Source organism: Buteo buteo, chromosome 4, assembly GCF_964188355.1.
Source record: "Buteo buteo chromosome 4, bButBut1.hap1.1, whole genome shotgun sequence".
Classification (NCBI taxonomy): Eukaryota; Metazoa; Chordata; class Aves; order Accipitriformes; family Accipitridae; genus Buteo; species Buteo buteo.
Window position 1 is genome coordinate 2791379 of NC_134174.1, and position 27452 is coordinate 2818830.

Consider the following 27452-nt stretch of genomic DNA (forward strand, 5'->3'; position numbering starts at 1 on the left):
AGTTGTTTTTTATTTCTTTTCTGCTTGGGGGGGAATTATTCTAAAGCTGGAGGGTGTGATAATATGTAAAATACAAGCACCCTATATTTGGTTACAATAAATGTTTACAAATAGAGGTATTTTAGCAATTATTTAGTGTTTAAAATATTTTTTTTCCTTTGGAAATTCAAGCTGGGTGTAATAAAAACAGAGTGAAAATGACTTAGACTAATAATATCTTGCACTTCAGAAGAAAAGAGTATTTTTTAATGATAAAAAGTAATTTTGTCTACAACTATGGACAACTAAAGCACATGCATGACATTCAGTGTACCAATTTCAGTCCTGCACTAGAGCTCTGTAGAGTCAGTTGTTTCCCCAGCATAGGTATTTTCTTTTTGTTTTGTTTCTTAATGTGCCTGTGAAGAACTCTACATGCATGCAGGTTTGTTTTGTGAGTCTGGAGGTTTTCTTTCTCACAATGCTTCTTATACAGTACTTAGAAATGTGGAAAATTACCTGGAATTGACTTTTTTCAGGCTCGTTGACTCAGTGGTTGGGGACAATGTTTTGTACACAGAACTTCTATAATTTTATTTTTAGTTTTCAGTATTACATGTAATGGCAATTTAATTTTAAAAGATAGTTTTGTTTCAATCAGCTGTTTTCACATCTTGTTTATTAGCTCAGCAAAATTAATATTAAGGGCTGCATTTAATAAAAAATTCTTTGAGGAAACTAGACTGTAACCTTAAACTGGTGAGTGTAGATGATAGCTGAGATAGCAAGTAATTTCAGAGAATAAGCTTCAGCAAACTGAGCCTTCCTTCCATAATCACATCTCCTGTATTTAACTTCTGTTTACATGACCTTCCATTATCATTTGGGTGTATTCTGTATAACAGTTGTCCATGTCGTAGAGAATAATTTACACCAACTTCTGTATTTTGGAATAAAATGAGATAAATTACCATGTTCTGGATGTATTGGACTTCTCACAGTTTGTTTTCCACCCGGTTTGCAATACTCTTACATAGACAGAAATGGCAAATGTAGTTGGGAGCTAGGAAGATTTCATCAATACTTGTTTTCATTTTGAGAGCAGTCAAAATTGCTCGGAGGATTTCTTAAGCAAGTGGCAAACTTCTGCTGTAGGGAAAGCTAGTCTTGCCCTCCCAAATGTAGGCATCATTGGCATGGTCAGTAAAAACCCTTCATTAAATTATATTGCTAAAGCTGCTTGTTAGTTCCCTCTTGCAGGTGGTGCCCTGAACTTCTCCCAGTACCTCCAGCCTTCAGTGAGTTAACATAAGGTTGAGCAGATGACAGAGATGCTTCTCCGTTTAGAAATGATGTGGTCTTTAATGGATAGCAGAATTATGCTCACAAAATGTAATTAAAAAGCCTGTACAATGCCTAACCCTTGTGAAATGTTGTTTCGTCTGGAAACCACCAAATTACTGTCTCCTGCCTGCAACATACAGGTGAGAATTTTCTAATGTTACAGATGAAGAAAAACTATGTTATGGTATAAGTAAACTCTGTGCCACTAGTTAGGCCTCAGATAATATGTGTTTTGTTCTCCCTGTGGTTGTTTTGGGCTCTAGGTGTATAAAGGTGTATTTTTTTGATAGTGGAGCTAAAGGAAGGACATACATTAGCAACGTACCAAACTGATAATTTTGGACCAAATGCTTATGTTCTGTGATCAGATATGGTTTGTTGACTAAGTTTGTTTTAGTTGAACTGATTTGTTAACTTCTGCTTGCAAATATGAGCTCAATTGTGACTCTTCTTCTGCTACAGAAGAAAGGTGTTCCAGAATCAGGCAATAGTGGTGAGTTCTGGACAAAGATGTAGGCTTCCATAAATATTTTAAACCAGCCTTGACAGGCTTACAAAAGCAAAAAATTCCTGAGCTCCTCTTGAAGATACTAATTTTTACCAGCCCTGAGTACGGATTATTTCTCATAGTGCTTCGGTTGCACTTGTGATTTTGGGTTTCTGTTATGCTTGTAGGACTCGAGCCAGATGTTTATATTGCATTTTGGTGTGGGTGGAGAAACAGCTGGTGATTTAAGTGCCTCAGCTTCTTGACTTCTTAGAGTCAATAATTTTTAAAGAGTGATACTTTTCCAGGGATGGCTACTGAAGCAGATAACCCCGAATTGCCAATTATTTTGTCTCTTAATAAAAGAGCCGTGAACTTGAGGTTTGGGGTGTTTAGCACAGCTTGAGGCATGCAGCCTGCTCCTAAATGTTACCGGAGCAAATTGAAGAATTGAGAATTCTGCAAACACTTTGCAACATCATTTAAACAGGTGTTCTTTTTCTTTATATCTGCAGATATTAAGAATGAAATTATTATCTGCAGTTTGCCTGTAGCACATGCAAGTTTTAAAAGTCTCTTCTGTTAAAGAAGCAGCTGATAAAGTGCTTTTTCTGCAGAAGCTGGTAGTTTGGTGGCTAAGAGTCACTGTACCCAAAGCTGTGCTGGTATTTCCAATGGGTAGGTAGTTAACAAAGCAGTATATATACAGTTCAGTCTTGCCAACTTCAAATCTGCCAGAAATGAATAAAATGTGAGTGCCAACTATAAGTAGTTAACAGTTATTCAGAAAGAAAAGCAAAAATATTTTTGTGGAATTACAGAACAGCTGAGGTTGGACAGGACCTCTGGAGGTAATCTAGTCTAAACCCCATGCTAAAAACACGACTCAGCTAGAGCAGGTTGCTTTCTTTTCTCAAATTTCTTTTTAGTAATACTTCTAAGAAGATCAAAACAGTCAAAAGCTTAGTTCTGGAAAAAATAAACTAAACAAACCCAAAAACCCACCCACAATCTATATTTTGAATTATGGTATTTTCGTATGAATTATGATAGAGATCGTAACATAATCATCACTAAGATACTACTTGGAGTGCACACAACTGAGTAAAAATGGGTTCTGAAAACACAAACTCTTTAAGGTACCCCGAGGTCAAATTATCAGCATATTTTAATTTTAATGTATGTCATATTACCTTGGATGTATATAAGAGTGAGCTTTGCTGTGCATTCAGAGCATCCCTTTGTAGCAGCCTGTCAAATAGTCTATTAAAATAGTCGCATGTCATTTTGTCTTTCTAGAAATAGAGAGTGAAATACGGAGGAATGAATTTAGGTTCACCCTGCAGTACTAAGAGGTGGAAAAATGAAACTCTTACCCTTCCAATTTTTAATTTTACAACATGAAAAAAAGTTCATGCTTCTGTTTCTAGTTTGATTTACTTGTTTATTCACAGTTGTATTTGAGTCAGCTACAGAGTGATATATTAGGAACAACCAATATTTTAATGTGCATACTTTTCACTATGGTTTTCGTATATGTAGTGACTAAAAGTAATTTTGGGAAGCAGGAGCTTGCATGTGAGAAAAGGATCTGAGATGGGGGAAGAGGGCAGTAGAAAATTGTAATTTTTATTTATTTTTCACCCTCTGACTCTCATAAACACATTTAATCCATGGAGTGCTCTGCCCTGTTTTCATCCATTACAAATGATTTTCATTTGAGCATGTCATTTTGCTTTTTCTGTTGCAATGAAGATCAAAGTGACACAGGTTCACCACGAGTGTTCAGTAGCTCTTTTCAGTCTTGGACCTTAAAGTAATAGGATTAAGTTAATTTGTTCCTCTCTTAGATCTCTCTCAAGGCATGTGGCACTGGGATGGTTAGTTATTATTGCATGCTGAATGCTTTGCTTTTTTTTGTTGTTCTTATTTATAAATAAAAATATACTCATAGTTCTAAAAAAAAATTTGTAATTCGTTTAATGCATAAAAACAAGCTATCCTAACAAGAAGCACTCAAAACTATTAAATGAGGAGTGTTTGTAGCTCAGTTCTTTGACATGATTTTCTTTCTTCATGAAACATTTAAGGAGCATTGGGTCCACCACCAGTGATACCAGAAAGGAGGATACCTGCACAACTTTGCTTTTTAAGCCACAGGTCTGAAGCAATGTTTGAGGTCTCCTGTTTCAAATGTAGGCAACGGTGGCATGTAGTTTATTTTTCCTGTGGGTTTACAAGTAGATTAGTGTTTTGGGAAGAAAGTAGTAGGGCAGAGTGGAGTCAGGGTTTATGATAATGAGTTTTATTGATTCACTGCCATAATATGTTATTGCAAAGGGTGCTTGCATTAAGCCATGAGTACTAGTAGTGGGAATAGTTTAAAAATAAATGGAGAGATAGCCTCACTCTCCACTGTGTTTCTGATATGATATTGTTAATAAGCAGATCATTAATTTTTTTAAAATTTAATATTTAGAACAGTGGGTAAGGTTGTAGACATGATTTCTCTTTTAAATCTAAATTTCCTTGCCATTATGGTTTTATTACTGTATAAACTTTAGTGATAAGATAATACAAATTATTAACCTATTCCATTTATCTTAGTCTCTTAGATGTTTTTATTCCTTTTTATCCAGAGTTTTTTTTTAATACCAAGGCAATCTTTGAGTTGCTTACAAGAGTAATTATGAATTTCTGAACATTTCATATCTTTTTTCTAGCTCTGAAAATATTAGAAATAATTTTACTTCAGACATCATGAGGAAAACAGCAGCACGATTGTATCTTTCGCTGCTTCATGCTGTGCCTGCATCTTAATTTAAGAAAATCCATCAATATCTTACCAATAAAAAATGCATTAGAAAACAAGAAAACTCCCAAGAGGCCCCCCCTCCAATTGCAATTCAGAAGTGTGGTTTGATAAATCGGTTTCTCAAATCATAGTTTGGTATTTTGTTACCAATGTCCTCTGACGAGCGTCCAGCCTCATCTGGTGCTGCCAGCCACCCTCAGACCCTCAGCTGAAACTTTTCAGCAGGCACTATCATCATCTCTGCTTGATTTGCTCCTTTTTGGTAGTTTTCCTTGATGGTGTATCATAAATCTCATTTTTAGAGCTTGTGTACACTGAAAAAGTTTTTCTCATCTCCTGCATGCCATCTTTGAGGGGTTCAGCTGCTGGTGAAAAAGTGGAAGAGGTCTTCTTCTGGCCCACCTCCTTACCTTGTCCAGTTCTCAAGCTGCATTACCAGTCACAATTTATTTGATTTTTTTAAAACGATGTCCTACTTCTTTCCATTTGCCATGCTTCTGTTCAAAGATGAATATTTGCCAGGCTAAATCAGATATGGAGAAGCCTCTTCCACCAGTATCCCAGGTCCCACCATGCTGCAGAGCTGCGCAACCTTGTGCTCTTTCTTGCATGATACCTGGTGTACTGGTAAAGGCAGGGCTTGGTTTTTATCCCTACGGAAATGGAGAGAAAATAATCTTCCTCATCTCTAGCACGAGTTTTGGTTTCCCCAGCAGCCATGGCCCCAGATCTTTCCCTGACTTGCTTTGGTCGGAGTATGCCTTCTACCTCCTCACCCACCTGCCTAGCCATCCCGTGAAACTTTTAGATCTTTTGTAGCCTTCAGGGGGAGGGTTACATCAGCCCTCCACATTCTGTTGCAGGATCCTTCTGGTTTTTCCCATTTTGCCCTTAATAAATACTTCCATATTTCTTGCTTTTCTGTGTCTTCATAATATATCCCAGTTTTGATCTGAGAATAACATCTGAGGAGGTTCAGGTAGCCCGGAGCAGGAGATTAGCTGTGACTGCGGTTTTACCCAAGCCATCTCTGGCACTCAGCCTGGGATGAATGGCTTTTTGCTTTTGAAGCTGTATATGTCTACAAGCAGACAGAGGAATAAAATATTTGTCAGAATTATTCCTCCCATAAATATTAGATAGAAAAGCTAAGTTATAGGCAGGGAATATGATGATAAAAGCTATTGCTCCCATGTAGCTCAGAAGACCCTGAGCGTACCTGTGCTTATATTCCCTATCTGCTGGTTTGAAGTATTTCTATGTGCATTATCCTTTTGAGCCTGTAACTACTAGGGTAGATCTTTGTCTGTGTGTCTTCTGATTTTATTTTTTGTTGCACAATAAATGCATTTAAAATAGATACTGTTGCCATGTTTTAGCAGTTTGCAAATGCTTGTGTTAATGCTTTGGAATTTTGGGGGAAGCTATTCAGTGTCTTTGATATTCCCTGTCATATTAAAAACAAACAAAACACCCCTGCAGAAGTATCTGGGTCTAGTCTTGGTCCCACTAAATTTGCTGGTAGATTTGTAGTTAAGTGTTTTCATAAAAATGCTGATCCTTTTGAAAATTTTGTCTCCTGTTACTTACACCATTCCCTCCCTACCAGTGCTCTTTATGTATTTTGATTCACAGGCAATCCTGGTATCATTTGGAAGCCTTATACATGAATAAGAATGGAAAAAGTTTTAGGCTTCAAAAAGAAACTGCTTTTTAACAAAGTGCCAATTAAAATTTTTCACATAGTACTTTGTAGAAACCTTTTATTTTGTCTTAATCCTTTACTTTTTGAGAACAAACATTTAAGGTCTTCACTGTAGGTTGTTATTTTTGAGATCATGTTATGAAGAATAAGTGGGTTTTTATATGTATGCATATATAAAAATGGGTAAATACATAGATATATACACACACGCATACAAATATGTGTGAAGTAATATACTTGGGGTGGGGGGTGGGGGAAAGCCTGTTTGCCTGGAAAAGGTATATTTGCTTTCCAGCTGTAGCATTCAATGTAACTAAAAAGTCCAAATCCCTGCCTGCGTTTCTTATGTCCCTTAGTCATAGCTACACTATTAGCTCTACTTTAATTTGGGCATTTTGAATGTTACGTCCAACATTCCCTGAAAATATGCTTGTTTGGTACTAGAATATTTATTTTGGAGTAAAAATATGTTACCTAGAATATTTTTCTAGTTCTTGGGGTGAGATAGGCTTTGGCAGCAGCTTTGGCCCTGTTTACATGGGCCATGGACCATGTGTGTTTTGCTTTTTTTGTTACAGATTTTAAAAAAAATATAGGTTTGTCTTAAAATCAGTTTTTTCTACCATAGTAAAACCTTACAGCTTAAATTTCAGGGAAAACTGCTTTGGCCTTTTTTTTTATTGACTCCAGTTAAGTAAGAGGAAATATGAGGCTATTTCCCCATCATTAAAAAAAATATTGCTCGCTATGTGTTACAGATTAAGGCTTCATAAAAGCAAACAAGACTTCCTTTAATTTTAGTTTATAGGAGCTGAATTTATGCATCTGTGATGATATTCTGCATAACGTAGATTCATGCCTCCATCTGTCCTTTGGAGTGTGTCTGAGCTGGGCTCGGACTGTATGTCACCAGCGGTAATAACACTTGTGATTCTACCACAGTTACCTTGTCAGTATTTCAGTGCCCGAATACATTTTACCTTCTGCATGTAAATATATTGCTTCCTCCACCTATAAATTGAGGCTGTGAAAGTAGAATGCGGCAGACGTCTAATAGTGTTCAATAGCATAAAGAAAGAAATGAAAAATAGTCCTTGCTGGAGACTGCCTATTGAATCTGGAAAGGTAGATTACAGTTAATAAAGCTGACATTTGGTTAGGGGAATGGGGGAACCCAATTTTTACGGGAGGACTTCAGACGTTTTACTGACACGTGGTTAGGACACCGGCATTATGTCCCATTTGAAAACAGTCTTGCATTTCCTTAGCACCTTGTTGAAGTACTGATCCAGTACTCACTGAAATTAAACCGTATCAGTTGCTACAGTGGTCAACACGGACTTTGCTGTATTATCTCACTCGATAACTAACAGAACCTCATCTTCTTAAGTCATTGAAATTTAGCAGAATCATACTACATGGTGATAAATGTACCAGAAGATGTCTGTGAGTGTTTTCTTGCATATAAGTAATTTTTATGTAATTTTGAGTGGTCAGAGATTGCTACACAATGAGTTCTGTTATAAGAAAAATGCGATTTCTGTTGGAAATGCAGTTCTGTAGCCTCTCCATCCCTGGGCATGTGTATCAGTGTTAAATAAAGGTAGAATATCGGGTAAACTTGAGTAGCTGTGTTACCTTGCAGCTAGATGTGATATCTTGCAGATAGTAGCAAGCTAATTAAATGTAATTATATATATAAAAATATATAATATATATATTATTTCTCCTTTTCTGCAGTGCAATAATGTTTTTCTTCTTTTGAATTCCATTTTGAAATCTTGTAACCTATATTGTATGTGTTACTCTTCTAGACTCAAAATTATAAAAAAGTAGTATCTCTTCAGAGTAGCTTTAGATGCTTGCACTCATGAATGAAGAAAAATTAAAAAAAATGTTCCAAGAAAAGCACATAGAAAGTCAATTATATGGTTTTTTCTGTTGTTTGTCTCTGAAATCTGGCTTACCTTACAATTCACGAGACAGAATGGGAGGGGGGGGAAGTGGATAAAACAAGAGTTCTGCCCTTTCCTGACATTTTCAGTCAATCTTCCAGTCAATCTGCCTTGATCTTGTCACCATGACTTCTGTATTTATCTGACACCAGATCAAGGCACTTGGAAGACATGGGAAAGTCCTTCAATTCCTAGTCCAGGTTTTCTTCTCGTTTCATTGCAGAGCCATATCGTGTTTAATAACCTGAAACCTCAACAGGGTGTCATGTACTCTGTATTATGAGGGATGAATAAACATTTTATTAGATCTTTTTGCCTATTTATGATCAGTCATGTTTTGTTCTGCAGAATGTCTTTTTTTTTTTCCTTCCTGTGTAAGGACAGAGAAAAGTTGTTAACTCTTCTACCGTTTCTGAATTAATCTAATTTTAACAATTCTTTGCTATTCTCAATTTCATGCAAATACCAGTGACATTACTTCTGCAAGTAGTTGGTATGTCTCTCCACGTTTAGAAAATTAAGCACTAATTCTCACTGTGGGCTAGAACAGTCTGTATTGCATGACAAATAAGGTTTAAGAATGCAGTAAAAAAAAAAAACCTTCACGAATTCAGAGAAGAGCTTTGCTTTCTAGCACTCAGAATGTTGGGCAGTACACAAAAGATTGTGTAAAATTGACATGTTTTAGCAACTCCCAAAATGTAAGAGGGTTTTTTTTTTGCCATTATTATATAAGTACTTGGCGGCTTATATTTTCCTGAAGCATTCTATTGACTGGGATGAAGCCACTTTTCTATAAAGCACTTCTAAGTGCTTGCTTTCACTTGCAGACTTTCTCACCCACAACATAAAATGGTCATGTTAAAATAATAGTATTCCTTTATAAAATGGATGGGTTGTAGATTCTCCAAGCACTGTACAGAGAGCCCTCAGACTCCTTGCAGACAGCACCGACGCCCTGAAAGAGGAAAAGAGGAGGCAAGAAATCTTCGCTGAGGGTGCACGAGCAGTTGAACTGAGGGCACAGCTCCTGCACCCCAGGACCGTGCGTACTCCGGTTTGGGTCACGTTGCTTGAGATGCAGCAAGGGCATGTGTTGGACTTCATGGAGAGGGAATGCCCTTGAGCCAGAAGCTGTTTGCATTGGAACCCTAATTCTCTTCTGCTTAAAACTATAAACAAACAAAAAGTAGTGACTGTCAGGATAGGCCTGATGACTGATAACATCTCTGGAAGTTATGATGACAGATGCACAAGCATAGCCAATTTGTTACTGTGCCTTCTACCACTCACACTCTCTAGGAATGGAAAAAATCCCCAAATGTGGCTTATTGGATGTTAATTGTTGTCTGTGGTCTTTTCCTTTGTCTCTTGAATATATATTACATTAAATCTCACAGGTGTTCTTCCCTCCACTAATTGTCTGCGTTGCATTTGTGCAGCACTGAACATAGCTGAATCTTAATCGATGTCTAAGGTTGAGCTGCTCTATTTGTGATACAGCAATAAACAATAAGAAAAACCAACATGGTAATTAATAGTTTATCTAGTGATGGATCGTAGTGGGACATTCTCATCCATTTTTATCCAGCCCTTACAGTGGTAATATTTGATTTTCAAGTGATTGACTTCTTAGTATTTAGATTGAAATTACAGTCTTACTTTCTACTCACCTTTGATAGTTATTCAAGCAGCTGCAGTGTCAAAGCAGAGCGTAAGTTATAGCTGTGACAATTTTGCTGGTTTTATGTTTGTTTGGGAAGGTAAAGAGAAGAAGAGGGAGAGCAGAAATGGGAAGGAGGAGGCTAGAGGAGCCATCAGTATTGGTTTGCTTTGGTAAACTCGGAGCATGGATTTGCTGTCCTTGTCTTCAGTGTGCTTCTCAGCATTTTTTCTCTTCTTCACGCTGGAAGATTGTGCTTTTTGCTGCATGGATTTCTCTGTCTTAAGAACAATAAGGCTAATGGTAGGAAATGCGCTGAGCAGAGGAACTCTGCAGTCTTTCTTTCTGCACAAGTCATTTGAACCAGTTCAGCATTCTGGTTTCTGTCTCAGCAGTATTTAAATTTACTTGTTAGCTATTTTTTTTTTCCCTGCTGATTAGATATTTTGTTTTGGTTTATACCTTGAGTTTCATTCAACATTGCGTCCTTACGCTGTTTAGCTGTTACCAACACACAAATGGAGGCAGTTCTGCAAGAAGGCTTCTTGAAGCTTTCCGTGTGGATCTGTGTAATCCCTATATAAATTATCATCTTGATTGTGGGGGAAAAAAAAAAAAAGTTGACAAGGCTTATTTAAGGCTTTTTTTCTTTCTTGGTTATGTAAATACAGCACCACAGCAGCTGACTGAAAGCGGCTGAAATTTTTGACTCAAATAATGGTTTTTGTCATACACCACAAGAAACAAAGTAGTTCTCAGGAGGCACTTAGTAACGTACAGGTGGTACAAAAAGGACAGGGAGTTTCCTCCTAATCTCTTACAATCCACATGTGATAGACTCCAGTCTTTTTAGTTGTTGTCAGAATGAGGAGGTTTATGGTCCTCAAAGGAATCCAGAGTCTCAGCTACCTTATAGGTAGAACTGCAGATGTTTTCAGAGTTAATACAAACATCTAAACTTTTTTGGATTTTGCTAAGCGATCAGCTTCACTGATAACTTGTGGCAATGAGTTCTGCAGGTTAATTATGCATTTAATTGGTTTCAAATTTGTTGCTTTTCAATTTCACTGTTCACTGAATATCTCCTCGGTCTTATATTATGAGAAGGGTGTAAATAAGAGAGCCTGACTCACCTTCTCTGAACATTTAATTATTTTGTATACCTCTATCATGTACCCTTCTACATACACAAAGCACTTCTGATGGTTTTGGTCTTTATGGATCTCCAGCTGCTTTCTTCTCTGAAGCTTTTGGCTGTAGCGACCAGAGCTCTAGGAGGATCTGGGAGTTTATTTAGTCTATGTCAAATAATGCAATCTTGGTCCGGTGCTGTCTGCTCTTTTCCCTTTCCTTCATAAATCTCCTTCTGTTTTTGTTTAGCTATTGGTACGCACGGGACAAATTTTTATTGGCTTGCTTGCAGGAACATAAAATCTTTCTCTGGGGGTTTTACAATCAGAATCAAAATGCTTCACGTGGCTGGTGCAGGCTTTTGCTTCCAGACTTTTCCATTCGTCCTCATTGGATCCTGCATGTCTTCAGGCTGCTTGGTCCTTGTAACTTAAACAGCTTCTTGTGATGTTCTACATGGTCTTCATGAATTAAGGTGATCTCCAGTTGCGATCATCTCAACGTGTCCCTTTCTCTAGATGACTGAAGTCATCTCAGTTGTAACCTGCCTGAAACGTGGGACATTGACCACATAATCTTCTCTGGTTTGACCTTTTTGGCCATTTCTATCCAGTAATTTTTATTAAACCTTTGAGCATTTAATTGGATTTTATGATTAATTTGCTTTACTTTTTTTTTGTGTAAGATATTGTTGAATTATTTTTGAGTATCCTATTAGACAACTGTTTTATTCTTTCCTACTGCGAGGAAAAAATATAATAAAATGTAGAACCATGTTTTTGTAACAGCCAGCCTCTGCCCTGCTATGTTAATTACTCTAAATGTTGTGTCAACAAATTTACATGACAAGGATGTTGGAGTAAGGAATAGAAATGTTAACATCAGACCCTCTCTTAAATATATTTTCTGCCTCCAATTAGTAAATGATATTTATAAGTTTGGGGGTTTTCTAGTTGCTCAGTCCCAAATTACTAGCACACTCAGGTATATGCCATCTGAAGTGGGCAGGACTTAAAAAATTTTTTTAAAGTTATTTTCATTTGTTTTTCCAGCATGGTCTTTACAAAAATCAAGTGTTTGTCTCCCTTACTGTCTTGTATTAAGTCTGCTTTTTCCATCAATTTTATATATTTTCTGTGCTTAGAATATTATTTATTTCTGTTAGAATAATACAAACACCAGCAGAGCTTGAAGTATAATTATGTTAAACACTGCACAGATGTGTAGTGAGTTTCCAGGCTGGGCCCTAGAGACTCTGCAATCAAATGAGAAGAGAAATAAAAGTGAAATGAATGGAAGTTGGACACAGAAATTCAATGACACGTGTTATAGGATTATATAAAAGGAAGATGCTCCCCAATAATCAATACATAAATCAATCCCAGCTCCTTTCAGAGGTACTCTGCTCAAGGCGGTAATTCTCTTGTGGGTTTATTTCAGACTAAGTTGCTAAAACTTTAAAGAAAATTCTGGAAGACCAGCATTGTAATTTGCTAATTAAAATACAAAGAGCATCAAATCTTGCTGTATCCCCACACATGCTTCCTGCCATTTCCTCCCATTCTGCGAAGGCTTTGCTTTCTAGTTTTGCTGGATGTTAGTTTGTATTTAATAATTTAAACAGATATAGTAACTTTTCTTATCACATAGGATTTTCACTTAGTTAAATGCTTTAGAGATACAATGACAAGAACTACATCCTATTATTTGCTTGAACTGAGTTATCAAAGTGTTGCAAAGAATGAAACAGAAGAGTTAAAAAGCAATGACTTATTAGCAATGGCTAACTTTTGTATAGCCTTGATGTATGTGACATACCAATTAGCTATAAATATTTTCTTTACTGTGTCAATTTTTTGTGTATCTTGTTGGGAGAAGATCTTTTGTGAAAGCTGTAGTGTTCCCAAAATAGACAAAAATTATACTCCCTTGGCAATGCTGAGGTTAAATACCTAAATATTTTGCTGTTAATTCATATGCCCTATTTAAAAGATTAGCTTGTTGCCAAGTTACAACTTCTGTCTTAAATTACCTACTATTTGCAGTTGTTTTTTTATCAGACTGATTAGGAAAATCTCTCTGTTTTGGAATAATGGTAAACAGTATGGCTGCATTATTTGAAAGACAGTCAATCAGTTTTGATGGTTTGTTTATTACTGAAGAGAAGAGTTCAATTTAACAAGATCTAATTTCCAAAAAAATACAGATAATCTATTGTTTTAAAAGTATTTTTAAGTAGTGCCTTCTGAACATCCAGAAATGAAGGTACTGCTTATATTGTATCTTTCAAATTGAGAAACACATGATGTAGTTACAAGTGATTCAGTTTTGTGTCTTAAGCAGAAATCAATAACCTGAATAGCTGAGAAGAAATAAATGTACTCTTATTTTGTATTCAAAAGTGGATTTACCTACTTGGGCTTCATCATTTTTTTGCCTTTAGTGGAAATTGGTTACCGGGATAATAGATTGAGCAGCCAGTTCCAATGATGCAACTTGTGTTGGAAGGAAATTATATCAATTCATGTATAGTTTTGATCATTTGATACAAGAAGTAGGGTATTCGCAGACGGAAAATAACATTGGAGAATGTGCAGTCCCTGACACTGCTAGACCTCTAATAAACAGAGGATACATTAAGTTTTCTATGGGATTTCAGATGAGATTGACTTTGAAGTGGGCTTCAATGTGATGTTGAGTTTTCATTGCTTATATTAGTGCAGCATCTATAAGAATTATTTCACTGTTTATCTTCAGTCTACTGAATCTTCAGTTTACAAGGCAAAAGAAATAAGCTGTGGCTTTTAAAAATATAATAATATAATACCAAAGTGTTGACAAATGATGCTGGATTCCTGAAGCAAGAATACAGATTCCTAGATGGAAAGCTTAGAAGATTTCAAAATCTTTCTAGTCTGAATATTTAGGTATTGGGCAACTGAGGTGCAAGTTTCTTCTTACTGACTTGTTTTTGGACTTCAGTGGTGATCTGGAGTAAGAGCACCTTCTGGAAGGGTTGTGGTTCCTCATGTTTTCCTTTGTTTTACAAGATGTATTGTTTTAAAGTACATCAAACATTGGCTCACAGTGCTAACTAATACCTTTTCTTTATCTTTCTGTTCATTTCATCCAGGAATTTCAAAGTACTTCTGTAAAATTATCATTAGATCAATTCTGAACACAGTAAAAAAGGACACAAATGTTTATGAATTACTAGAAGAGCAGTATAGCAACAAAGATGGAAGTAGAACGTAATCCTAAATCAGTTAACTGGCAGTTGTTTTTCCTGAATTTAACAGGATAATAGTTCTCTTGCTCCATTTTTATATAGAGAAATCCACTTTGGCTCATATGGAGCAGTCTATGCTTCTTTAAGATTATTGGAAAACTGTGCATATTTGACATAAGACTGAAACATCAGAAGCTGTCAGAAATGGTTATAGACATTATTTGAATTGCTACAAATACCTGGCAGCAGTACAGATAGTCTTTAAAATGTTTGATCTTTTTGGACTGTGTTAGTTAAATGAAAAACATGTACACAGTTTCAGAAATAAGTCATGCCTTTCTTTTATTCCCATTGACATGCATTTATGTAATACAGATTTGTTTAGCATCTCTTTTTTCTTTGAACTATGATTGGATGGAAACAGAAGGCTTTTCAGCACATTGCTAATGAATATAATAGTCATGAATGTATTTTAATTTTTATTTTCAAGAAAATAAAATCTTCAGAACCTGTTGATTTCAAACTGAACAAACCAGATGGTTCACCCAGTGAGGAGCGGAGTTTGGTGCGAAGTGCAGCTTTTCTTTAGTACTCATATTGCTCATTTCATAGTAGCTTGGTACAATTGTGTGATCTTTCTGTCTCTTGTTTTGGGGGCAGGATCATAAAGTAAGTCAGGCTGGAAAGGACCTGGAGTCCTCTCAGGTGACTAATGACTCAGTACTTACCGACTGCTGTTACTGCTTCTCCACTTTGAACCCTGTCTCTACACACACAGCCTGGGAGACCTTGCTGCTGAAGAAGGCTCCGTAGAGGCTGGTCAGTCTCCATGCCTGGAGGTTTTCAAACCCCAGATGGATAAGGCCTTGAGGTACCAGGTCCCTTAGTTGACCCCGTTTTGAGCAGGAACTACGTGACCTCCTGAGTTCCCTTTGAGTATCTCAGCTATATGTGTCTACTCTCCCTAAATCATCCACCTCCTTCAGCAGGTGTCCCATATTTTCCTTGCTCAGCTTTTTACTTCTAACTTGTTATTGGAGCTCTTCTTGTTGGGACAAGAACATCAACGAACTTAGGTCTTGGCGGAGAGCAATGTTCCTCTGCATTTCAGTTGCATGTTCCTGTGGCTTACATTAGAAATTGGAATCCGTAACTCTTTTTGTGTTTTTTTTTCTCCTTTGGTCTATAACTAGTTTTAGTAAATGAAGCTTCATGTCACATGTTCTGTATAGACCAGATCGTAACTTGTTTGTAAATTCAATTTTTTTCATTTTCTCCATTAGCCTCCTCTGAATGTGATCTTTTTTATCTGTACTGCCGATTCTTTTAGGACTTCATTATTTTTAGAAAATGTACTGTAGCACATTTACTAGTAATTACAAAAGCTTGTTTTAATTACAGTTGTCAAAGAATATGTTTTATGATGCATTGTTGTTGGTGCTGTTTCTAATTCATAACTATTCTCTACCTTTACAAGTGGAAATTAACCTAGGGTTGCTTGGGGTTTTTTTAAGTGATGTGTCTGGATCATTTTTTGTGGTTAGGAATGATTTTGTGAATAGCACTAGCTTCAAAAAGAAATTACTTGGGGGGGGGAAGGGAGAAGCATATTTTCCTAAGAATATCCATAAGTTACTCCTATTGCCCATTCAGACTGATGTGTGTATTAATATGTTGAAACAGAAGGTTAAAATTTAAAACTGTTGCAATCCAACATATATTAAATGTGGAAACCGAGCATCATTTTTATTGGGACACTATATGCAGTGAATGAAGATTGTAGTTTTGCTGACCATAATAAAGTATACAAGTAACAACCCTTTTTCATCTGATTTTATCAACGTGCAAACGTGCATGCACAGGGCTATACGTGATGGGTGAATGTAGTCCACTGCAACAGGGTTTCTGGGCAAAGCAATTTAGTGGACATCAAATGCTGAACAACTGTTTTACAACGTGACGTAGTCTGTGGCCGCGTGACGTTAGTGTCAACGAGCTCATGAATTCACACCCCGCTTTAACCTACAGATGTGCTCATCCAGCAAACCTCAAGGTGCAAACCAAACGGAAAATCTCCAGCAACGTAATGGTGAAAGATCGTTTTTTGAGATCCGCTCTCTCGTAGCACGGGTGCATCACATTCATCCTGACCTGCCAGCGGTTCTCCTGCGAGATGGTCGTGCTGCTGGAGCTGCTGAAGGCCAGCCCTCTGCTACCGCTTTCTTTTGCCTATATAATCCATTAACCTTTTCTTCAAAGTACACGGGCTCGCCTGAAGGCCTGTAGATATTTCATGTGACCTTTCCCATGAGAAAAGCCCTCATTGCTCTAGTTAGCATTTCGTTTGACAGATCCCCTTAGTCTCGTAAAGCCGTTGTGACGGGGTGCTCTTCCAGCCCCCGATGCCTGGTCTCGCTCGCAGCCTTGAGTGTGGTTTGGGAGACCCGGTCCCTTGGTTGTCCACTTACCCCGTCCTCTGACGTTTTTCGTGGGGCGGTGAGGACTTGACCATGAAGCAGCTTGGCGAGACCTAGGCAGAGCACTTTGGGATGGCTGACGACGATTTACAAAATGAGTGTCAAACTGAACTCTTATTTTGAAGCAGATTATTCTTCTTTGCCAGAAAAATGCAAACCGAAGCCACCTCAGCGGTGTTCTGCTGTAAACTCGGTGGATGTTAATGAATCTGGAGCTCAAAGTCTGCACCGAGGGGCAGCTGTAAACCTGGGACTGCCGAGTGCTTCAAGAGCTGCTTTTGAAATCTGCCTACAGACTTCTCCTAAACTGCCTGATAACGGTTTATCCCCTGCAACCCTTTAAAGAGTAGCAATTATAGACTGCACGCACCTCGAACCTTGCTGTATCCAGCTATCTGGATTCCTTTCTTTATTTTTTAAAGATAATTATTAAACATACGTTTTCAGTCGGCTGCTTATTTGCTCTGCTCTACCTTACAAAGGACAAAATGAATGTGTGTCTGGTGTCCAGCACGAGCAGGGTTTGGCTTCGGCATGGGACTGCTCTGCGAGTGTTCCTGCGCCCGCGGCCGAGGCGATGCACGGGAATTTTTTTTGTAGAAATCTCTTTCTCCGGTGATGGAAGCTTATACCAGTGCTGTGCTAAATCCAGGCACTACTTTTGAAAATGAAATCTAGGTTGGCCTTTAAATCTTGGTCCAACTTCGTAGTGATTCTGAAAAACCTGTATTTAATATTAGTGGTCTCTTTGTGGAGTTTAATTTTGGGTAGTCTTGGGAAGATGGGCTGTCCCTTAAAGGTGACCTTCTGAAGCTGTTTTCTAAATAACACCCAAGCAAATGCTTTGTTTATTAGAGTTACTTTGTGAAGAAGTAATGAACCTGTTCCAATATCTCATTTACAACTAAAGTGCAACATTCAGCTAATTGAATACATGGCTACTGTTAATTATTTTGTTACGGCTAATTGATATTCACTGGGATCATGTTGCTGAGGCCCCATAAATATAATATTACCTTGCAGGTTTTTATTTCTGCAGTGAATTCTCTTCTGTTGGCATATTTATATTGTCTCCTGTATAAATGAATATGATTTTTAAAAAAAATTATTTATTTATTTATTTTAAACTTTGCTGAGTGTGTGTTACTGTACAAATGCCAGGGTTGGTAGCTATATAGGAGAAACTTTTTTTTTCTCAGTTTCTTTCTGGCCTACCAAATTGTCCAGTTACTTTCACACTATAGGGAACCAAACCTTTGGATAAATGTATTACTTAGTATTCTTATAATCTAATATTTCTACTTTATTAGTGATATAAAAACTTCGATAGGATCAGGGCAATAAGCAACATGACTATATTTCACTTCTTGGCCCCCATATCTTCAGTGCAGTAAAATCCAGCTGGTTTGATCACCAATGATCTTGGTGGGCAGGGAACCAAGCCCAAAAATCAACCCCCAAAACTAACAAACTTTCCAGGACAAAATGAACTTTCCAGGGCAAAAACTTGCATTTAGATGGATATGCTTGGAAGAAATGTTATTTGCATTCCCCTGCTCATACTTTCATATACATAAATTTGGTGATCAGATACCATTAAACAAATCCATTTCTCTTTTTTTGGATGGTATTTGATCAGCAAGCAAGACACAGATGAAAAGAATTTAAACTAAGCTGGACCCAGAGGAGAGGATGGGTTTCGTCTCCTCCATCATTAGTGTGCCCTTGACCTGCTGTGTTTTTACACCCTGAAAATTTCTGCCTGTGTGAATTGTCAGTAATGGGGCGCGTGAATTAAGTCATGATGCTCTTGCATGGGTTTTATTATATCTTACTATCTTTCCAAAGTCAGTTTTGCTGCTTGGTTTCAGGTCATCGATAGGCTCATGTGAAACACTACTGAATTGTAAGAACTAAAACTTAACTGAGTTCTCATGAGCATTATGGAACATTAATTTTACGTGTTCTTTGTCACTGGCCTATTTAACTCCACTTGCACAGAAGGAATGTTCTTGAGTTCGCAAATATTTCAGGGATCGTGAGGCTGTTAAATGTAAAATATTCATGTATGGGTTACTATGATAATGTTCTGAAGCATTGTATTAGATATTTGGGAGAGGATGGGTTTGGGGGGGCACAACCTGGGATGAATTTTCAGCTGTTTCTATAACCACCAGGTTTGGGAGGTCATACAGGGATAATTTGGAAAAAGCAAAACCATGATCTATACAAAGCATGGTAGTTAGGCTGTAGAATATTTAGTGTAATCAGCTTTGGAAAAACCTGTAGTTAGTGAATAAAGGCTGATTTAAGTGGTGATGGACAGGGCTGTAACATGTGCTCTGTGGCACTATACTGAAGATGGGGTGGTTGGCAGGGAGCAAGGCTTGGTTTATCCAAGTAGAATTAAAATTTGGCTGTGTGCTTTTTGGATGAGCAGAGGTATTTTTGGTGAAGTTGCATTAAAAAACCCAACTTCCAAGTAGTTTTCTGCATTGTTCTAGATTACAGATATGCCTGACATGCGTGCCTTTTTTTTTTTTTAAAAAATTCTTTCTATTTACCATTATATAATAATTTTAATTTGACTTTTTGATTTTTTTACATGCTTCAGGATATAGAAAAAAAGGTAAGTAGTTAAGTGAGGAACAGCCAAAAATCCAAAGTGTTTATTTTATGCCAAAAAACCAGACCTCATCTTGACAAAGAGAATTAAGTGCTGTATCTACACAAGTATAGCAGAATATGTGGTATAAGTTTTCTGACATGCTTCTATGAGCATGACCTGGAGATTCCATCTTTAGTAGTAAGAGTACAACAGTTTACCATTTTACATGATGCTGCTAAAATAAGAACTTTTTGCAGTTGACTTTGCAGTGTCAGTACCTGGGTGAAAATAACGTGTTAGAGGTAAATGACAATGTTGAATAGACAGTTGTGGTAATGAACACTGGTAGTTAATTATTAGTCACTAAAGATATTTTATTATTAAAACATTGAGCCTGGAATAAATTTGTGCTGATAATTTAGGCATTAAATCCTCCATAGCTTGTTAACAATCACTTGCCTAAGTGTTTCTTCTGGAGGACTTACAGCTTTGTATGTATTCTGTGTGCACGTGTCCTCTTTTAATGTATTTTATAATTCTTATTGTGTCCCCTTAATGCTTGATATTGGTACATACTACAGACGAAAAGCCAAAAAAATGTCAACTTGCTCAGTAGTGCTGGGAGCAGTGTCTCTTAAACAAATACTCAAGTCATATTAGTATTCAAAAGGTAGATGTTCAAAATTATTGTGTATTATTTCAAGTTACTAGACATGGGAGTGATCCTACAGTAAAGGGTTTCAGCTTACTTAGTTGGATACTTCAACCAATACAGGAGTTTCCAGAGGAATGATTACTAATTACAGAGGACAGCATAGTTTTAGATGTACTTTTTAGATCTGCTTTTGCAAATATGTAGGCATTTGGTTCTTTCCAAATGTTCATGTGTTTAGAATTAAGCACATGCTAAATGTATTCCTCAGTTAGGGTTTTAAAGAAAAAACAGCTACTTCAAAAAAATTCTTTTTACCACTGCCTACAAACATGTGGATGCAAGTTCAGCTTTTCTCATGTCAAAATGTCCACTTAGTTAACAAATTAAGTTAAATATTCAGGGTCGGCATGTATTTTTTTTTGGTAGCTTGAGCAAGTTTCCCTAAGTTTAGAAGTGATCTGCAAAGTTAATTTAAAAAAAAAAAAAAATTCATCTCAGCATGGTATGCTTGGTTCTGTCTTCGTGACATTTCCAGATACATTTGGGCAAACTATGGCACAGCTGTTGAGGAGGGAAGGAAAAAACCCAGTACAATAGACAGTCTCTTTACATTTTCAATGCAGCAATCATCATCTTATTAATGTACTGTTTGGCAAAAACTAATAGACTGCAGTTCTCAATCGCTGTATATTCCTTACTGGTACAATTTATAGTAGATGTTTTGCTTTGCAAGTGAGGCTCTTTCTTGATCTGGTTTTATCTTTCTATTTCTTTTTTTAGGCCAAGCAGCTGGAAGAGAAAGACAGAGAACTGAAGAAACATGATGCCTACTACAAAGAGCAGCTGGCTCGACTGGAAGAAAGGGTAAGCCTTCTTTCCCTTTTAATGAAGAGTTTTCTGTTCATTTCTGCTGCTGATTTTCTGGTTATGTTTTACTGTTAAACAAGATGACTTTTCTAAGGAGATAAAGATTAAAACTGTAGCCAGAGGGGTTTTTTGGTATTAACTGCTACTGTTTCTGGCTTAATATTGACAAGATGGAGGCTTTAATGTTGAGAATATTGTTTTCCTTACTAACTGAGTTGTCACATTTGCAATGAGATTTCATCTGTCACAGTAATTACATACAGAGAAATAATCCGAATGAGGTTACTTTTATACCAGCACTGATGAAGAGTCGGTGTGAGTGAGTGAGTATCACCAAGCAGTCTTAAAATTGCATGTGAAGCGTGAAGATATATACTGAATTTCTGCTTTTGTTGAGGTCCACAGTTGCTTTCACTGGGTGGAGTCGGTGGTTTCTCCAACAGCCACCAGTACCTGGGGAGTTTAATGATAATAACAAGTTGTTTATCCTATGTGCAAAAAGCACTTCTCTGTCTTTTTTTCACAGTAGATTTGAAACTAAACTGTACAGTACAGTTTGGTAAGCTGTGTGATGTGCTTACAATGTTCTAACATATTGCTATTAACATTCCTATTCTTTATAGGGTATTATTTTATAGGATGTTAATTTCAAATAATTACTGCTGTCATCATTTTCTAGATCCCAAGCTGGTTGTAACCTTCAGCCTGAATACATTTGCCTCCTCTCCCCCTCTGCCTTCTTCCTGAGACTACCTATTGTTGATTAATTTGGATTTTTTTTATTTAGTTTCGAAAATGATATTAACAAGATACATATTTATTTATGCAGCTTAACAGGATAGAAGAAAACCCCTTGTTTTTATGGATTAGGAAGAAGAGCACATTGCATGAATTATGAGTGTATATAATTGGTCTTAATGAATATTTTAAATAGAGGGCATATCAGACACTGTCTCAGTGTTTTGTCCGGCCTTTTTGAAGAGGACATTAATGAAGTCATGTTCTTGGCAATGAAAAATAGTTTGAAAGGGTGAGGCTAAATTAGTTTAATGATTCTAAAATAGTGCATTATTTAAACAGTTAAAAATTAAGATCCTTCACAAAAAAAAAACCAACCACAGAATACCTTCCTTACTCTCAAATGCTGGCGTTAGAGGAAAAAGCATCTGCAGTATCTCAGCCAAACTGGCTTCTTATGGGTTGGTTGTACCTCTGCTCGTACTTATCGGCCTTCCATTTTATTGCTACGGTGCAAGTAGTACTGGAGTGATTCATGGCGAAGGATGTGTGATAAACCATGATTCTTTGTTTGAAAGCTTTTCTTTTACCTTTTTAAGGTGCTGTGCAGCAAATAAGATTTTATTCTTAGTTATTTTTAATGTTAAAGTAGGTCACCGATACAGTGCCTTTGCTTGCTCCTGTTAAGTGAAGACTTCTGATGTGGAATCGCATTTTAACATGCATGTGAACATATCACTGTTGTGTGCAAGTGAGATAATGAAGTTTAAATAACTGTGTTTGAGTGCTACTGAAGCATCGTCCCCCAAGTGATGTGAAATAGGTGAACTCTGCCATCTCTTGCTTTCTCTTCTTGGACTTGGAAGTCTCCAGGACTACAGCAGGGAGTTCTGAATTGACTGTCTTATGCCATGGACGATGTTTGCTCTGTCTTCAGAGTGGAACTCTCATGATATTAAGGCTTGTCTTCTCATTCTGACTTTTTATTTGTAAGCTAAGGGACCTTTGCTTTGCCAAGTTGTCATCCGGTTTGTTTTCAAAGTACGTGTGCATATCTCTTCCACACAAAAAAGAGTTATTTGAGCTCTGAAAGGAGGTGAACTCTGCTCCAAATCTGACTTTGAACTTTTTCAGAGATGTGGAGATTACAGAATGAAAACTTGCAAAAGCAGAGAGGTCGTGTCTCCTGCAATCTCAGCTTCACTGAGGCTGGTGCCTGCAGCCGTTATTAAGGTCATTTGTGAGATTCTGTATTGGTGATTTTTGAGCATTGGGATGGAAATAGAGCTTTAAGAAAAAAGGAAGGTCTGGAACGGCCTAACGTTCTGGAAATTACAGAGCACAATAATAGGCTGCTTATTTGTTCCTAAACTTGTCCTAATTTCAGTGAAAAGTACACAAAATCGGAGTATGGGCTATTCAGCAGAGAAAAGATCAGAATAGGAGGTAAGGTGGGAGTGGAGCAAGCGGAGCTCAGACAAGTAATGTCAGTATGAAGAAATGTGCAATGAGTCTGTCACCTGTGACAAAGAATGCTAATTACATTCTCAGATCATTCTTACATCAAATAAGCACACTTTAAAAATACTGCAGTTATGCGTATGTGGTATTTCTGTCTGTTGCATCATTGAGTGTCAGAGCTCATCTGTATGATTAATTGGCTTTTTGATTACTTAGCTTTTTCAATTAGAAGCTTCGTATTTGTGTTCTTCAATGCTGCTGAAAAAACAATGCAGACATTGATAATAAAGGGAGACGACAACTGAACAGATTAGTGTCAGCACAGTGTGCTCCTTATGGAGAAAATTATTATACATATTCAGTGCCAGATGAAGTCTGTCAATTATAAAATATTTCAGTGACTGAGTGAAGATGCTCAACCTTTTCAGGGGATTAATACAGGACAAAATAACTGTGCACCAGTGACAGCTGTGATACTAAAACATAAACAATTCTATTCTCCAGGGCAATATCTGTTCATAAATTTGGTTTATGTGCTAAAAACCTTTTGATACTTTCCAAAAACCCAGCGATTCCCCTAACAGCTGCCAGTGTTTTTAGGTCAAAGATAGCACATAAGCTATGAGTTATTACATGCTCCACAGCAGCAAAGCAAAATGAGATAGTTTAACAAAGGAGTTAAAGAATAACTTTCTCAAACTGTATATCTGACTAGGATGTAAAGCTGTTGTTTAAGAGTTCGCACATTAACCTTTGAGAAAAATTTGCCAGTGTTTTTCACTGTCTGCTTACAGGCTGATAGTGCTTCTTGACTACAGCAAAAAACCCCAGAGACAGCAGTATTCAAATCATTGACATGTGTGTACTGTACGTTGTCTAATTTACTTACTGTAATAAGGTGGTGTTAGTGGTATTTTAAACCATTTGATTTGTCTTTTAAAATAGCAAAGCAAGAAAAAAGGAAAGCTAACATCTCAGGCAGGTGGAGCAGGTTGCTGGCTCGAAGAACAGTCCTCTGGCCTCTTTCTCTAACGTTGTCTCATGCGTGCATCCCCACGCGCGGTCACACACTTCTGTCCCGTCGCATTCATCGTTGCGCTGTTCAGCTCCTCCACGTCCATCATCCTTCCACTGTGCCACCGCTTTCGCTGTCAACTCCAAGCCCCATGGCTGTAGGCTTCGTAACCATCGTTGCATCTCGAATGTCGCTGTGATGTGTAGGTTCCAGTCAACATCAACAGTTGCATTAATTTTGTCTACACAGCGGACACCCTGTTGTTCCTTCACCCAGTTGCTGTTGCTTTAGAATATTTTTGCTGCGTAGGAAACGAGACTAGATTCTCTTTCGCTTCTGCTTATAGTTTTGGCGTCATGCAGACGCTCACAACGAGGGGTGTCTGTGCGTGCTTCTGTCGCTTTGAGAATGATGCAACTCACCCTCGTTCAAATTTCCTTCAGCAAATCCACCTGTTTTCATGTTACACTGCTTCATAATACTACTATGCATCATTACGAGAACCGTGCCCCTAGTCATAGGAGCAGAAGGAAATTAATTTTAATACACTGCTGTATGACACAACTATTTAGTTTATCAGTGTGAATGAGCAAGATATGTATCCCCATATTAATCAGGATATTTCTCACTCGAGCGAAGTTTCTATGCTTGTGAATTTCCTAGAAATACTTCCAGTAAGTATTGAGTAGTATGCATGCGAATATGCATACGGCATAAGGCAATACAATTATTCTGTTAGCATTTGGAGGTTTCAGCATTATATTGGATACGCTGAAGATTTAGCAGTCAACAAGTTACTGCCCTGATGTTCTTCCTTGCCGATTCTATAATTTCTATGCATGTCGTTGCTGACTTTAGAGGCCTTTGTGCAGGGAGACTCCTGCACCGTACAGGGCTTACAGCCAGATCAGAGCCTGAGAATATAGACATAAGTTCTGGAAATGTGATCCTCTTATCTGCATCCATTTTTTCATGACTTAAATTTTGAGGAAGGATTTGCAAATTGTAGGTTCGACACTTAATTTGGGGATTCTACTTACCATGTAGGCTGTCAAGGAGCATTAACCTTAAGGTAAGATGAGCACACAGAGCACAAAGCTGTGAGCTGATGGCACATACTATACCAGGTGTTAAATAGTATTATCCATCCTGCTTGCTACAGTAAATAGGATTTTGCTATTATGATGTGTCAGGATTTTCAGAGAAATCAAATTTACTAGACACTAAACTGCCATCCTCACTGCTGAGCAGCTTTATTCTGGGATCTTGCGTTCATACTAATCCTGTTGGTAGGAAATGCTTATACCAATTGTGTGGGGAAATTATAATTTAATGATCTCTTCCTTTTCTCTATTCAAGGCTTAGAATGGACAACATGCTTTGCAGTGATAGCCCCAGTGCTCAGAAAAGGAGATGATATACAGTTCAGCTTCACAGCCAAGTATTGGCTTTTTGTAGGTGTTTATAATGAACATAAGTGCTAAGATGCAAACAATGCGAGTTCCACATTTGTTCAGATGCTTCAGAGTCTTGTTTGCCTTTTCAAATCTCAACAACTAAATAATCAGAGTCTGTTTGCTATTTTTTTTGTAAACTGTAGTTTGCAAGATGTAGATAACAGAGGGGGACTCTTACAAAGCAGTATTATAACTACAAACATTTTTATCCCTACACCGTATTTTAGCAGTTTAAAGATTTTTGTTTCTATTTGTTTTAAGTTATCAGTCTGTTTATTTTCTTTGATCTTGCATGACTGTATCAGCAAGAATTTCATAACTAGAGGATGATTCTGCTCTCACCTCTTGTGTTTAGAAGTTTGTACTCACTAGAGCAAACATGTTTACTCTCCACACATTTGTACTGCATTCTTTCGTGTCTTTCAAAATCAAATAGCAGTGATGTAGGTACAGCATTTTAAGACTTGAGGCTGGATCCAGCCAAGTAAGAAATGGTTTTGGCTGGTGATACTATTATGTACTGAGCACTTAGGGGAAACACAGGGAAAGCTCTGCAAACCTTTTGGCATTGTTCCCGTGAAGAAATGGAATTAGCTCTAGCACAGAGCTGACAGACTTGCTAAGTTGTCCTTGTTGATTAAGTGCAATGTATGCTTGCTTTGTTGGGCACATGTAATAGTGGTAGGTTTTTCCAAATTGCCCATTGTAATACGAAATACTGCTCATATAGATTTCTGTTCTAAACATAATGTATAGCAACAGGAATAGTCACTGTGTTCTACATTTGTGTTATATTTTGCATCTTTCTTACCATGGATGAGTAAAGCAACCTTTTGGTAGTAGCTTTAATGTATACTGCCGACATCTTTTTTTGTGAACATGGTCTATAAAGGAATCTCTTATAACTTCCCCAACTTGCAGAGTTTCTCCAGTTTGCCACTATGGAGATGCTTCATAGTCCTCTGTCTGGGGAGGTGAATTTGGTAAATGTGGTACAGCTAAAAATGCCTGGTCCTTTTCTTTCTTCTGCTGTTTAAACTGGTGCTTCCAGTAATGCCTGTGTTGTCTTTGACCTAACCGAAGTCCTGTACTTCAGCAAAGACTGGCTGAATGGCAGTTTGTAGACCTTCCTTCTCTTTGAATTCTAAGTGAGTGTGCCTATGCTGTATTACTTAACAATAACTTTGAATTTTAACCAGTCATTATAGCAGAAGTCTCTAAATATCCATTGTTTGAAAGAAAAAAGTTTCATCATTCCTACCCCGTTCTATTTTTATGAGATGTTCTCAGTGTTTTTTTTTCTTGTTTCTATCTTGCTGGCTATCTATTTCTCTCTCTCTCCCTCCCCGTATCAAATATACATCCACCCCCCCATATATCGATACATTAATGCTATTTCCAAACACTTTTCAGATAGAAGCAATAAAATATGTCTTCCATTTGACAAATTCTGCTGTCTATCGTATCATATAGTTGTTAATGAATTGTATTATTTCTGTGAAGTTATTGGTGCTTTTTTATTTTTCAAATGGATATTCAGCTGCGACAGCGGGTTCTTGCAGTTTTCCCCAAATAGGTGCAGCAGGAGACCTGAGTATAAAATCAAGATATATTAATTTCTCATTTTCTGCTTGGGCCAGGAGACTATTCTGTGTCTGAGCTCATATGCTGCACCAATGAGATAAAAGTAGGAGTTCATCAGAGTTTCCCAGTGCTTTGTATTTCCATACTGCTCATGAAAACCAGTCTTTTTAGTACTGACCAGAGTGTAATGTTTTTGTCAGTTTAGCATAATAAAGCTGTCAACCCAACCTGTGATCTTGCTTCATGTTGCCAATATTAGAAAATTTCTCTCTTCAAATTTCA

At 37.3% G+C, this 27452-nt stretch overlaps 1 protein-coding gene across 2 annotated transcripts in view; it reads left to right on the forward strand.

Moving 5' to 3' along the window:
* Positions 1-27452, forward strand: part of CHCHD3 (coiled-coil-helix-coiled-coil-helix domain containing 3) — a 155000-nt gene that overhangs the window by 77535 nt on the left and 50013 nt on the right. For both annotated transcript variants that reach the window (XM_075024593.1, XM_075024594.1), the window contains exon 5: positions 20829-20912. In XM_075024593.1, the coding sequence (XP_074880694.1) occupies positions 20829-20912 (84 nt within the window). The remainder of the gene's footprint in view (positions 1-20828; positions 20913-27452) is intronic.